This window comes from Atractosteus spatula, chromosome 5 (assembly GCF_055471065.1).
Source record: "Atractosteus spatula isolate fAtrSpa1 chromosome 5, fAtrSpa1.hap1, whole genome shotgun sequence".
In the NCBI taxonomy this organism is placed as follows: Eukaryota; Metazoa; Chordata; class Actinopteri; order Semionotiformes; family Lepisosteidae; genus Atractosteus; species Atractosteus spatula.
In genome coordinates, this window is record NC_142710.1 from 56,070,021 (window position 1) to 56,084,256 (window position 14,236).

Sequence of the window (14,236 nt, forward strand, 5' to 3'; positions counted from 1 at the left end):
CGTACATTTGGGCGAGTTCTCCCACAGGCCTCACCTCTCACACTTGTCCCCGGAGGTGTTGTCTCGGCAGGCCAAGCACCTGCCAGTCCGCTGCTCGCAGTCCTCCGCGTGCCCGTTACACTGGCACTGCCGGCAGTTGGGGAAGCCCCAGTACCCGGGCTGGCAGCGGTCGCAGCGGGGGCCGAAGGCTCCCGGGCGGCACTGGCACTGCCCGCTGTACTGCTCGCAGAAACGGCTCCGGGAGCCCTCCTGGCTGCACTCGCATGCTGCGGGGGAAAGGGAGGCGGCGGCCCGCGGTGTGATGCGGCGCGAGAAACCGGGGCGCGTGCCCGACCGAGCGGGGCGGCCTTCCGGGAGACTGCCCCAGCAGGTCCGGCAGCACCTCAACTACGGGGCTTACTTCAGGAATTTTGTATAAAAAAAGGCATAAAAAATAAAAAGCTGCATTTTTAAGTCAAAAACATTAAAGAAAGCAAGTCTTCTGGGAGACTGCCCCGGCAAGTCTGGAAAAAACCTGAACTACTGTACACGGCTTAAGGAATGTTGGTAAAAAAAATGAATTTAAAAAAGCTGCTCTTTTAAGTTAAAAACATTAGAAAGAAAGTAAGCACAATTATAGTTAATTGTCCCCTATTAGTACTTCAGAACCCTCAGAATGTCAGAATTATCCAATTTGTACTGTATAGTGCTTATAAGGCCTTATCTACAATAATACAACTCTTCTCCCAGTCAATGACTCAAGACCCCGTTTACCTTTAGAGATCTGCTAAGGAGCATGCAAGTTATCTGCTCTGCACTGGCACTCACGCTTGCAGCCCGCTGGCCCGAATCCATAGGTCCCTGGGGCACACTGGTCACATCGGCGGCCTGTGACGTTGGGCTTGCATCGGCACTGCCCTCCTCGCGGGTCGCACTCCGAACTCACAGAGCCCTGGGGGTCACACTGGCATGCTGGAGAGGTGGAGGGAGGGAGACAGGAAGGAGGGGGCAAACAGAGACAGCACGTCAGGCGTCGAGACAATGCGAGGACATAATAGAGAAAACCGCTCAGGACAAAACACTACTACTACTAGACTACATTCAGTACAGACAAATAGGATATTACAACAATACTACGAAAACAAAGAAAGTACTGATGGTAACTTATATTTTTTTTCCCACAAGATGCTGAAGCTGTGGCAGCCACTATTAGAAGGCCACTAAAGGATTTGTATTTTCTGTCCAAAAATTCTTAATCAATCACAGAATGCTTTAGGGTTCGATATCTAAAAAAGAACATAAAATCTACTAATGGACACAAAGCGCACACACACGCACACACACACACACACACACACACACACACACACACACACACACACACACACACACACACACGGCCAGGGCACTCACGCAGAGCTCCATCATGGATGATGGCAGACATGCTGTTGAGGAGCTTGGCGCAGACGTCACTCAGCTGTGGCCTGACCACGGCCTTTGACGCGTCGTGGCAGTGGTAGCGCTCGAAGCTCTCCTTGCGGCTAATGGCTGCAGGGTCGCCGGCGATGAACATCTCCAGGGAGGAGTAACGAGGGAGCAGGACTATCTGTAGAGAGACGGGGCCGAGGGCCGAAGGCAAAGAGTGAAACAGAGCACATCGGACTTCCATCCTGCGCGGTGGAACTTGAACTTTTTAAACACCAACACTGCAACGATTATGATAGAGCAGGTCAGTGAAAAGTACACGAGAGAGTGGAATGTTGTTTATAATAAATGGCCAGTTGGTTTTGAAGATATTGAGATGAAGTCTACATCAGAACAGGAACAATTATTTGTTCTGAGGTTAATTCCACTGTCAGGAATAAAGAGAAATAGTACAAAATGCAACATTTGGCAGGTGAGCTTTCCTCAGGTGTTTGTGTTTGAATAGCTGTCGTCAGGTGTGTGTGGAGCTGATAAGGTGTGTAGGTGTATCAAAGCAGCATGAACCGCTCCAGGGAAGAGGGCAGGGATCTGTGTCTCTCTGCGCTGGAGGCTCACCGAGTCAATGAGGATGCTGGCGTTGGGGACCTTCTCCCTGGTGAGGTAGCGGCTGAACTCCAGGCGGAGAGTGTAACTCACTCCTCTCTCCAGACAGATAGGCTGGGGCAGCACCACATACCTGTCACAGACCAACCACCACAATCTGTGAGATGCATGTAACGTGTGCCGGCTAGTAACATGACAAACCTGTCTTGTAGCTCATAAACCTCACCTGAGACCTTCTCATTCCTTCACTCCTCAAGGTCCACTGAAGTATCAGGGTCCACATCAAACATAAACAGCAAAAACCTGAGAATGAGCAAGCTGTGGCTCTATTTGGAATCGAACGTACAGTAGTACAAAGCTGCCAGCAGTAATAATCACACATAAACTGCTTATCCTCAGTAAGATACTTTGGCTTGCTTCTGGGAAATAATCAGACCACGCTGGGGGAGAATTTGAGAAAGGCTGGCATGGAGAGTACCATTTAAAGTGGCATCTTATCCTTACTGTTTTTTTTTACTTTTTTTGTAACAGGCACAACTGAAAACCCTGACTCATACAGTTATGTGGGAATGAAAGGCAACAAAAACCTGCCTGCCTGCTCTGATGGTGAGGTAAACTCCATGGAAACCCTTAGCTGCTGTTGTTATTGTGGAAAAGTATCACTAAAAAGCAAAAATGTACTTCTGTTCTCCAAAATTCAGTGACACTAACCGTAAAGACGTGCTTCTGCAAACATGCTAAAAGGAGTCATGAGCAATATTCTTTGAAACCCAGTTGAGCATTTTTGTTAGCACAGATCACTAAGGGACTAAAATAGTGTTTGATTTCAATTCATGCTGCATTTTCTGTTTTGTATCCCATATATAGAATCACATTTACGATTATACTTCTGTGTAATAATAATGGTGGTCTCACTCAATAAGTACTATAAGCTCCAAATCATGGAGCACTGGTAGGTTGCAGCCCAATGATTAAAAATTACTGCCTTACATGGAAGGACAAGATTAGCAATCTGTTATAAGTACACTGAAAAGATCAGTGATATTTGGAAAAAGGACTTTGTTGGTGAAAAAAAGAAGCATTTTCTGGATACCATTGGAGTCATTTGGCTTCTAAAAACCTTGACCATCAGTTCATCTGGTTGATCCATTTTAAAATTGTTCAAAAAGCCTCACAACCCAGAAGGGGTTCCTTTCATGCATATCACTGACTCCTCTAAGTGTATGTTTATGGTATGAACTGTGTTTTGGAAAGAGGTCCTTGCAATTCTATCTGCGATTCTTCAAAAGAATGTTCTCTGTTTTCCCCTGTTCTGTTATTGAATGATCGGTTATCATTTAGCCTACTGATGCTATAAAAAAAGAGTAGCTGGCTACAACAAAAGTAATGCTTGTGCTCCACCTCTTCCCTGGTGCTTTTGGTTGGGCCCTGGCCTTTCCTGTGTGGTCATTATTGAACCATCTACTTCTTGCATCCATGGCACCAGGAAAGGTTACAATCTTGGGAGGCAGCAGTTGATGACACAGGGGCACTGTTATATTTATTATATCACTTTTCACTTATTGATTTAGTCTTTTTAGCATTCCTTTGTGGGATGGGATGGGAAGGCTGAAAGCTTGTGATTGTGGTAGGGGCGGAGGGGAGGAGTAGCGGTTGGAGGAAAATTCTTTGTTGCTGTGTTAGTATGTTCTATTTCTCTACTTGAAAAATGTTAATCAATACAAAAAACTGGTGACAAAAAAGAAAGCCGAAAAAATATGTCTCTTTATGGCAGTTTCAGAGAAACATGGCCACAGTCAATATACTGTATGAAGGCAATGACTGTAATCATGAGAAGGCGCTGCACCTGACCTGGATGCAGAGGGGAGGGAGACGGATAGCAGGTCGTCCGCGGGGATGGTGTTCCCACAGGGGCTGCTGGTGGGGATGGGCCCTGGCCTCACCAGCGTCACTCGCACCTCCTTCCACTCCTTCGGCAGCTGAAACGCACACGATTACAGAATCATCTTCTCCGCCAACACCTGCTTCAGCACCCTGTCCAGAGGTCAGGGGGTTGGAAATAAAAGCTTGCGTACCTTTTCCTTAAGAAACGGAAAGACAGTTTGTTCCTGTTTGGTTTCTGGAGCAACGTAGGGGGAAGTGTTCTTTCTTTATCATAAGATTTGCAAATGGCGAAAGCAGATAAGGGCTATCCAGTCTAGAGAGATTTCACTGGCATCACTGCGGACAAGATAGCTGCAATTCTGCCTACCTACCTGCCTCAAAGTCAAGTGCAGCCTCCTGGCAGTAATATTCTGTAAGTCATTAGCCTGAGGCAGACCTGAGAGAAAAAGTCACCCGTACCTGGGGCTCATACCGGATGAGCATATCGTACTCCATGGAGAAGGGAATGTTGCTGATGTAGAATTCCAGGGTGCTGCCCTCAGGAACCTTGACGAAACCAGTACCAGTCCAGGATGGGGGGCGGCCAGGCTGGAGCTCCCTCTCCACCACTGAGCAACCCTGTTCAAACAGCAGACTCAGGCACACTGGAGCTGCAGCATGCACACGCTGCACTGCTCCTCTGAGTTGCCATCCTTGCTGACACTTACGACAGTAACAGAGGTTTGGCAAACGTTACATCCAAGATATCCTTGGAAGTGTCTGACGTGTTACGAAGGCAGACTCACATTCATTTCTAGTTCTTGTTATCTTGCAAAATTATATTACTCTTCAGTATATGCGAAACGTGAAAAAAGAGGAGACTCTCAGCTACAAAGGCATTGTTTTCTGGTACAATTATTATTTACGTCCAATGAAAAGAAAATCTGATTCTCATTCTAACAAATTTTGGAATTATCACCAAGTTCACGTCAAAGTCCAAATTTTAAGACAATCTTTTGTCTTTCCCAGTGGTTATTAGAAAATACAGAAGTCAGAAAAACATTTTTTTTAGCTCTGAAAAGAGTTAAGGTTTCAGTTAAGCAAGTCAATGGGAGTTCCTCTCCAAAGTAACACACTGTAGACCACAAAACGTTCTTGGGGCCTCTGTTTGAAGCTTCTCCCTGACAAAAGTGGCTTTACCTGGCCTATGTGTGAAACCTCAGCCTCATAGATGAAGTGGTCCAGAGCCATGAAGTAGAACCCCGACTCCACCTGGGAACACTGGCGACCCGTCATGTGACTGCGACAGCGGCACTGCCCAGTCTCCATGGAGCAGCTGAGGAGAGACCAAGGGGTCGCCTTCAGACTTTCAGCCAATCGTAATGCTGAAGTCATCCAGGAAGTCATGAAGAAGTACCCTCGCTTCTACACAAGGTGCAGATTCACCCATCCAATCGCTAATTTTATAACCACTTTAGCAAGTACAGGGTTGCAGAGGAGCTGGAGTCTATCCCAGCCAACAACGGGTGCAAGGCAGGATACACCCTGGAAGGGACGTCAGTCCACTGCAGGGCAGACATACAGACACAAACAGGTTTTTGGACTGCTGGAGGAAAGCAGAGCACTCAGAGGAAATCCACGCAAACACAAGGGGAAGATAAAAACTCCACACAGATAGCACCCCAGGACCTGACTACAGGGCTGCATGGGGCACATGCTGCCCAGTGCAGATTCATTTATGTTCAATTTACTGTGGAAAGAAATGAGGATTGTTTTAGATCAAATTGCCTGCAGATACTGTACATAGCTTCTCTGAATGAAACCACACTTAACACAGGCCATATTCACAGTATGTGACATATTAATAATATAATGTATAGGATCTCTTTACTTTTCAAGGCTTAACCTGGTAAAAATAGCAAAGCTAATATGAGTAAATCACAAAATCCTGCACAAATCCCGTTTTTTACCATATTCAAACATTGCTTTTTAAATGTATTTCTGTGCTGTGCTGTACGCCTTTTTTATATAGAAACTGCACTCCAGTTCACATTACATTTTCTCATTCCTTTTTCAAATTTAAACATACTGCTCAAGTTTCACATTACTTCAGCAGGGCTCCTTCACATATCTGCATGATTTATCTAGATGATAAATTAGTGTGCAGTGAAAGCCAGCCTCTGTTTAGTAGGGGTGGGGGGTGTCTAATAGGACTCTCTGTTTAACTCTGTTTATTGGGAGTCTTTCATTAATGGGCATATCTCTGTGTTAGTGGGTGTCTCTCTTTAATGGGGTCTATCTGTTTACAGGGAACCTCTAATCAATAGGAATCTCTCTGATTAGAGACAGTCTGTTCTTAAAGGGGTTCCTCTGTTTATTGGGAGCCTTTCATTAACGGGGTCTCTCTGTTTAGTGGGCGTTTCAGTTTAGCACAAGCAGGGAACTCTATTTAGCGGGATCACTCACTGGTTGTCAGTGGCTCCACCCACATCGCAGTCACATGCTCGGCAGCCATGAAGGTCATGACTCAGCGCCCAGTGCTCAGGCTAGAGAAAGGAGCAAACAGTTTAGGAACAGCAACCACATTCTACTTTGTCACTTCAACCATTCTTGTTTTCCAAATCCAATAATACCTATGTAAAAAAACACTGGCTCTTAGTTCACAAAGAGAAATTGGATTTACGACATTGAGTGTTTAATAACAAAATTAAGCATGGTTTAAGTTAAAAATTACAGTATAAGGCCATACAATCAAACTACTATCAACCTACTGTAAACTAATTGAGCATGTGACAACAGAGGTGAGTTCAAGCAGAATACGAGATTGTACAGGTGGGGCTCTCAAATGCTCTGATAAACAGTGTGGCTTTGTATGAGGCTTGTACATAATACTTCAGAAGCCCATTAAGTAAAAGGGGGTTTGTTTAGTTAGCCAGATTGAATTCAATTTAGTTACAGTATGTATTAGTAACTCTAATTACAATTAGCCTGTAAGCTGACTCCAGAGACACAGGACTAAAGCCTTGAACTAAAATTAGATTAAGTCCCCAGTATGGAATGAACTTCCCTGGATAGTGTTACTGGCCCAGATAGGAAATGAGGGATTTGCAGAAGGGATTTAGAGAAGCCGATTTTTCAAATGAAGAATTTTCTTTGAATAAAAACTACCTATAAAATTACCAAGGATCTTCCATGTTTTAAGCTTTAAACCCAATTTTAAACTCAAAGAGGACTGTACAGGTATTTTGTTTTTCAGATTGAACAAAAGTATTGTTGTTTTCAGGTGGACTGGCACTTTGGATGTGTCCAAAATTCCACTTTGTCTGAACAAAAGATGAAGATAAGGTGTGAAATGTGATTCTTGGCCAGTCGTCGCATTTTCTTTGAACAGCCTTCTGAAAACCTCGACCACTTTTCCAGTTTCTCACCCTAAAATATGCAGTGTGAATCAGATGATTCACATCATCAGTCATAAAATGGCAGTGAAGTTCATCAAATAAGAGCAAATTGAAGAAATTATGAGATAAATGAGAGGAGAAACTTATGCTTGGACAGCCTCATTGTAACACTCCAAAGCCCCACTGTAACCTCGGCAGGTGTGCAGGATGAACAGGTCATAGCAAACACCTGTGCCCCACATTACCATTGTAAGAGTACAGTAGGTATTCAAAACTGGCATAGAGGCAGCTGGAGCTCCTACCAGACACTGGTTGCAGTTGTGGCCGGTGACCAGGCGTTTGCAGTAGCAGTCTCCGCTGACGGGGTCACACTGAGCTCCTTCAGACACGGTGCCCCGGGGGTCACACTGACAGGCTGGGGGTCAGACATGGAGAAGCACTCTAAGGTTGAGATTACACTCAAACAGCCCAAACAGGTGACCCGAAGCACACATCCACTCTATGCTACTAAACATAGACTTACAGCACTCATATTACAGATGTTAGTAAATTCGCAGAAAAATAAAAGCTACTTAATGTTTGGATCACCTGTCTTTTCAAGTTTCTCACTCATTTTTTTTTCCATAGGAGCTCAACACTAGAAAATGAACAATAAAGAAGGGCTCCTTGACTGATATTAAAATTGACTTCCATCTAAATTCACACAGATGTGATCATTAGTTTCTGTTAACAGAACGAGTAAGTAAGAATACCAAGCTTTGAGAAATAAAACCAAGATCAGCACACATTTGTTTTTGCCTGGTTTAATTAAGCACCACATGTCCTACACATACTGTACACAGCTGTCTATATTTTAGTTATAATACGAGAAAAGACTGTGCTGAGAAAATCATGCTTATGTATAAAATGTCTACAGTGCTCCATTTCTGATAAAACAACCCATTATGTACAGAACCACATAAAACAGCAAGGATGGGAATTCAGGACTTCTTGCAGGCAATAAACAGTATGTGACCTTTTACATTTTCTACCAAGAGGTAAGTGTTTATTTCGGTGATGTGAAGGCGATGTCAGCCTGGCATTATGAAAAAGAACCTGTCAATGTCAAGTACTGTGTTTTTAATCATTCGTGATCAAGTCACATCGAGACCTTCTTTTGACTTTGATATGGTAATTGACTGCGTTTGTTATTTCGATTTTATTTTTTGTGCATATTAAATTCCCCTACTGTACAATTACTGCACTGATCAGTATCTGTGTGAGACGTCCGGGTCCACTTAGCAAATAAATAATAATTTGGCCTTGGAATAGCAGCAAGGTTTGCGGCAAGCCTTAGAATTACAGTAAGTGTTTGGAAAGATTGTAATAATAATCTTTCTCTGGCCTTGAGGTGAGAATAAAGTCCCGCAACTGCTCATCTCCTCCGAGGCAACTCCTTAGGAATGTTGCTGAGACTGGACTCTGATAAACAGGATTGACTTATCATCCTTATGCAAGTATCCTGACTGATGAATTCATATATTCTCTTGTATTGGTTTATTTGGCATGCTTGATTATTGTATTAATAAAATTCTATACTATAGTCTCTGAATGCGTGTGTGTGCTGTACATTGCTCTTTGTCCTGATTGATTGATTCCAAGTAGCCATAAGGTATTACTGCTCCAAACCCCTGAATCGCTACAGCAGCTCTGCCCGTTCCCCTGCACTGTCCCTTACTCACGCTGGCAGCCCTGCGCGTTGTCGGCGCTCAGTCCGAAGAAGCCCGGCTTGCACTTGTCGCAGCGCGGCCCCTCCACGTGGTCCTTGCAGCGGCACTGGCCAGCGATCATGCCCAGGGCTGAGTCGTCATGCCCGTCACAGATCCCCCCATTCAGAGAGCCATCTGGGTCACAGTCGCAGGCTGTGGACGGGAAGAGCTTCCATGACACACTGGCGCTCACCAGGGAGAGACGCTGGCGTGGCACCAATTGTTTTCTTGCACTGATGGTGCAAAACAAATTAATGTCAAGTGCAACCAACCAATCAACCAATCAAAGTTTATTAATCAAATGCACAGCAATACAGCGTGCAGCAGTAGTTGCTGGCAATGAAATGTCTTCGTGGTACCAACAAAAACAAGGCATTCCTTGTACTTTTTTGAACTGGAGAATGTCATTTGCAAGACGTAGTAGTTAGTAGAAACTCAGCTAGGAAGATTTTGCAAAGCAAGACATACTGGAGATTTCCAAGATTTCCAGCTTTTCTCTATATTAAAGGGAAACTGCAACGCTATTTTCATATTTTTGGGTTAGAAAGAAACAGCACAGATGAGTGCATTTCAAACTGCAATTAAAGTAAAATTTATACAGTAACTTGTAAAACCTCTAATTTACACAACATAATAGACAAAATGTCCAGGTACGAGCAGTACCATGTTCTGCGATTCAAAACGAGGCAACAACACTTCGGATGATGTGTGCGGCCCTATGACATGGTAAACAAGCAGGCTTGTGAATACATCTCTTTTAATCCGCTAGAAATATTGCTTTCGATTTCGAGGTGGTTTTGCCGACAAATACTACTTACGTGTTAACTCTGCATGCAGATCACGTTGGAACATTTCTGCAATGAACCGTCTGCTGCACAGCCTGTATTTATTCGCTCGTACATCGCATTACATTAGTCATTACAGAAACTAGTGAGCAGGAAGGGCCACAATGTGTCGTAATTCGCGAGAGCTCGAATATAAGTTTGTGGCAGCATGGCGGTTCTTTCACAAACATCCCGATTTTGTGCTTAATTCGAAATTTGTATATTTTTTCTATAACGTCAATGAATTTTTTTAAATAACCAGTCTGAGAAATTGGGACTGCAGTTCCCCTTTAAGGCTTATAGAACTAGACAGAGTAGGGGAGTTTGTGTAAGGACACTAACCCAAGGAAGGCTCATCTTCTTCACTTACCCACACACACGCCAGGGTCTCTGATGTCCCGGGAGGGGTCCTGGTAGTAGAAGGGTTTGCACATCTCACAGTTGCGGCCCATGGTGTTGTGGAGGCAGTCGTCACAAACACCTCCGCTCACATTCCCTGTGGCCTGGTACACCGCCATGTCAAAGTGACAACGGCTGGAGTGACCGTTGCAGTTGCATTCTAAAAAGCGACAAGAGCACATGCTTAGACCTGCCTGGCTTGTGGCCACACTTCACCTTTGATGTTTTGAACTGCTTTACAAATACAGAACACCGGAAGATTACTTTCAAAGACCTCAACATTATAATTTTCACATAAAAAGATGTCCGTGAAACCAACTACTAGAAAACGCTGATGACAACATTACTCGGTTCAGGCTCAATGTCTTAGGAATGTTGTTGAGACTAGACACTGAGAAACAGGATTATTAGCATCTCTTGTAATCACTGGGATCAGCCTTTAGTATGTATTCTTACAGATCCATTCATACTGTATATTCTATAAAGGATGGAAAATCAGAAAGTACAAACTGGATGGGGTGTTGCATTAATATCTTATCTTATATTAAAACAAAAGGACAAATAGCTTTTCTTTAATTCTCCTAACTACTACTAAAAAAATTAAAATGTGTCCGCGTTTCAGTGACTAGTCTTATTCTGAGGATCATGTTTTATTTCTGAAGAGATCTGTTTAGGAATATAGAAAAATGTTATTGGAAAGAGGGCAAACTGACATATTTCTAGCAAAATTTTCTAAGTTTTGTCAGCTTCGGAAAATCCCATCCGAGTAAAGCAACATTCACTCGAGATACAGTTTCCGCTAGAGATGTTGAACTTCCTGATGCTTTAGCTGTTGTTGGATTAGCCTGGGAGCTGCTTGACTTCTCATCCGTGTTGGACCCTGGACACAAGCCTGGAAACAAAGGCCTTATTCATCAATATTAATAAAATACTGCCTGCCAGGCTAGGCACATCCAGGGCCCTTTTGGATAATGGAGAAGAAATGTTCAAGAAAGTACTACAGGAACTTTCAAATTTCGACCCCGAAAGGGGGGTGTGACACCTCGGACTTCTACGGTGCTGTTTTCTTAAAGGGAAGCATAAAGGTGAAACGTCACGGTGGCAGTCCAGACTCACTCTCACAGGCGTTGGTGTTCCGGCCCTCAGCAGGCCTCCAGGGCCGGTCGTTGTAGAAGTCTTCACACTGCTCGCAGTTCAGGCCCTTCGTGTTGTGCTTGCAGACACACCTGCCATGTACCTTGGAAACACATTCCACAAGAATCGATTGCGGTTCCCCCCCAAACATTTCCGAATTGCCTTCCTTGGCTTTATTATCACCAGCTCTTATTATTTTGCTGTTTATTTTGTTTTATTCTAACAATCCAGATTGCAGAAGAGTAACCTGGTTCTTATGCCATTCCTATATTGAAAATCAGATGTTCCCATGCAGCATATACTGTATGTATCTCATGTCAACACCAGTACTAGAGTTTTCTGGACAATTTCTGTAAGTCAATGTCAGACCCGCCCCCTTCCAGTGAACAGAATCACAGGGAACAGAAGGTGTTCCTGTGATTCAGTGAACAGAATCACAGGGACACCTTCAACAAGTGCTCTCCACAAAACCCACAGGATTCCACAATAATACTCATTTTCAGTTCATATATAATTTAGAGGGAAAGAAAGCAAGACTCTAACTGCACAGCAGTTTCCTATACTAGAGCTTTTACAACCTAAAACCTGCAGGGTTTTGCTTTAACATGAACTCCCAATGTGATTTTATGCACATTTACTCCAAAACACTAAACTTCAAATACCCAACACCTGGTACTGGTTAACAACAGAGCGTGCAGCTTATAAAATCTGAATGGGCTCAGACTGCTAGACCTTGTTGTCTGTGATGTGTCATTTGGATCTGGATTAATCTATGTGCACAGCACAGGGCCTTCACATGCAGAGCGCCACACTGCCCTCACCATGCCCTCGATGTCATCCCTGATGCCATCGATGGGGGCACACTCAGAGGCGTGGCCGTAGCAGAAGCAGTTGCCCCGGACCACCAGCTCATAAATGGCGTAGTAATACTTCTCCTTGATCTCCACGCGCGAGTCCAGCAGGTTGTCCCCCAGAGTGTGCAGCTTGGTGAAGTTCACGCGCAGGTTGGTGATCTTCAGCTGGTCTGGAGGGAGCGGACGGGAAAAAGGAGATTAGACCCGAGAAGGTGCCATGCCGCCCTCCTCGCATGGAAGAGAAGCAGTCGGGCAGCCCATTTCCACAGGGGTGACACCCGGAACCCACACGGCTGGGAGATGAGAAAACTGAGCTCATTGCAAGGTGCCTACCAGCTCATGAAATGTTTCCCCCTTTGCATGATGCATGATGCCAAAATGTTCATTTCTAAACTTGGTCAAGTGTTTCAAATATCTTAGTTATCCCCATTTAATGTATCAAATTTGAACTGTCCCCATTGCCTTATCGTCAAATCCGGAGATACCCGCTAAACGTAACACAACACAGATGAACCACAGGTTATTAAAAGAGCCCCATAGTATGATTTAAAGGGAGAAAATTTGGAATCTACAGAAGGACAACCATGCTTAAATGCTTTGCAATTGAGCACGGTATAGCACACTGGTTTAACCCCCTAAAAGGAGCTCTTTCCTAACGATGCATAATATCTGTATTTTCCAAAATGTGCTGTGGTCCAAGAAAGACATAAAACAATTTCCATGATACTTCTGCAAGCATTATGGAAGAGAAGGTTCAGATATCTCCTTGACCTCTGCTAAACCACACTTCTGTTCACAAGACATGCACTACCAGCTCAATCACTGAGTTTCCTGCTTGAGGGAAGCACCCAAAATGAGACCGCAGGCAGAAGGAACTGGCAGCCACCCAAACATAACAGGCCCAAAGTTTAACTATACATGGGGAAGGTAGCAGAGCCAGGCAGAACAAAACAGATGTGAGCATCACGAGGGAAGAAACATAAACAGAGTGGCTTGGCTACTGTTTGTTTGTTAAGACTTTAAATATGGACGTAATCTAAATACCAGAGCCTACAGTAGTTCTGTCACAGTCTATCTATTTTCCATATATTATTCAGAAAAGTTATATGAATTGTAATATCAAGATAATTATGAAAAAATAGATACTTTCTCTGAAATATGAGCTTTGACAACCTGAATATAACAACCTGAAATAAAAAGCTGTTACATACAAACACAGGCATTTAAATCTGTGTATATATAAAAAGCAAGTAGTATGCATTGTATACAGTACAGTGTATGCAGTATATTGTATAAAAGGAGAGAACACAATTTTGAACGATAAAAACTCCAGTGCACTCAAATAATACAAAAATTTAAAAATAAATAAGATGACAAACTTCGGATGAAAAATATTACAGAATATTGAAGACTCTTCAAACATCACTATCATTACAAATTAATCAGAGCAACGTTTGTCATTTTATGAGATCGATTTCAGGACCTTGACAAGACAGAAAACAAGTGTATATCCCAGGATATCTAGGGCTTGGAAAATAGATATAATATTAAGTGATGCCTTCAAGCAGCCAGTCACACAGAACAAGGAAATTTAAAATGAATGATTTGGTCATCAAGCTAGCTTTTATGTTTTGTCACACTAAAACCCATTGGTTATTATCCGTGTTATGATTCCCCCACAGTCAATGCCTTAAAAATGAGACCCACAGTTCTGTCTGAAAAAGACAGTGGAAAATGAGAGTATTTACTCCTTGTGTGGGCAGGCCATAAAGAAAGTATAAAAAAACAATAAAACAATAACATTAAATATATTGACACGCCTTTTCTTATCTTCCCATATCCTTTCTCATAGGCTAGACTGTTTCCACACGGCCGCGAGTAAAGGAAATACAATTCATTTCCTTCACATAAGGAAGTTTCACTTAAATCTTGCTAAAACAATAAGACAGGAATAGAGACAGTGGAACAAAGCTACTGTACTTACATACAGCCATAGCAGAACTAAAGTT

General features: G+C 43.4%; 1 protein-coding gene across 2 annotated transcripts in view; it reads right to left on the reverse strand.

The window, feature by feature from the left end:
* lamb2 (laminin, beta 2 (laminin S)) overlaps positions 1–14,236 on the reverse strand; it is a 49,919-nt gene that overhangs the window by 14,572 nt on the left and 21,111 nt on the right. For both annotated transcript variants that reach the window (XM_088916848.1, XM_088916847.1), the window contains exons 8-20: positions 12,195–12,397; positions 11,356–11,476; positions 10,211–10,399; positions 8,990–9,169; positions 7,571–7,683; positions 6,337–6,416; positions 5,071–5,206; positions 4,351–4,509; positions 3,859–3,986; positions 2,020–2,140; positions 1,393–1,585; positions 808–951; positions 35–266 (exon numbers count right to left, since the gene is read on the reverse strand). In XM_088916848.1, coding sequence (XP_088772974.1) covers positions 35–266; positions 808–951; positions 1,393–1,585; positions 2,020–2,140; positions 3,859–3,986; positions 4,351–4,509; positions 5,071–5,206; positions 6,337–6,416; positions 7,571–7,683; positions 8,990–9,169; positions 10,211–10,399; positions 11,356–11,476; positions 12,195–12,397 — 1,999 coding nt within the window. The remainder of the gene's footprint in view (positions 1–34; positions 267–807; positions 952–1,392; positions 1,586–2,019; positions 2,141–3,858; positions 3,987–4,350; positions 4,510–5,070; positions 5,207–6,336; positions 6,417–7,570; positions 7,684–8,989; positions 9,170–10,210; positions 10,400–11,355; positions 11,477–12,194; positions 12,398–14,236) is intronic.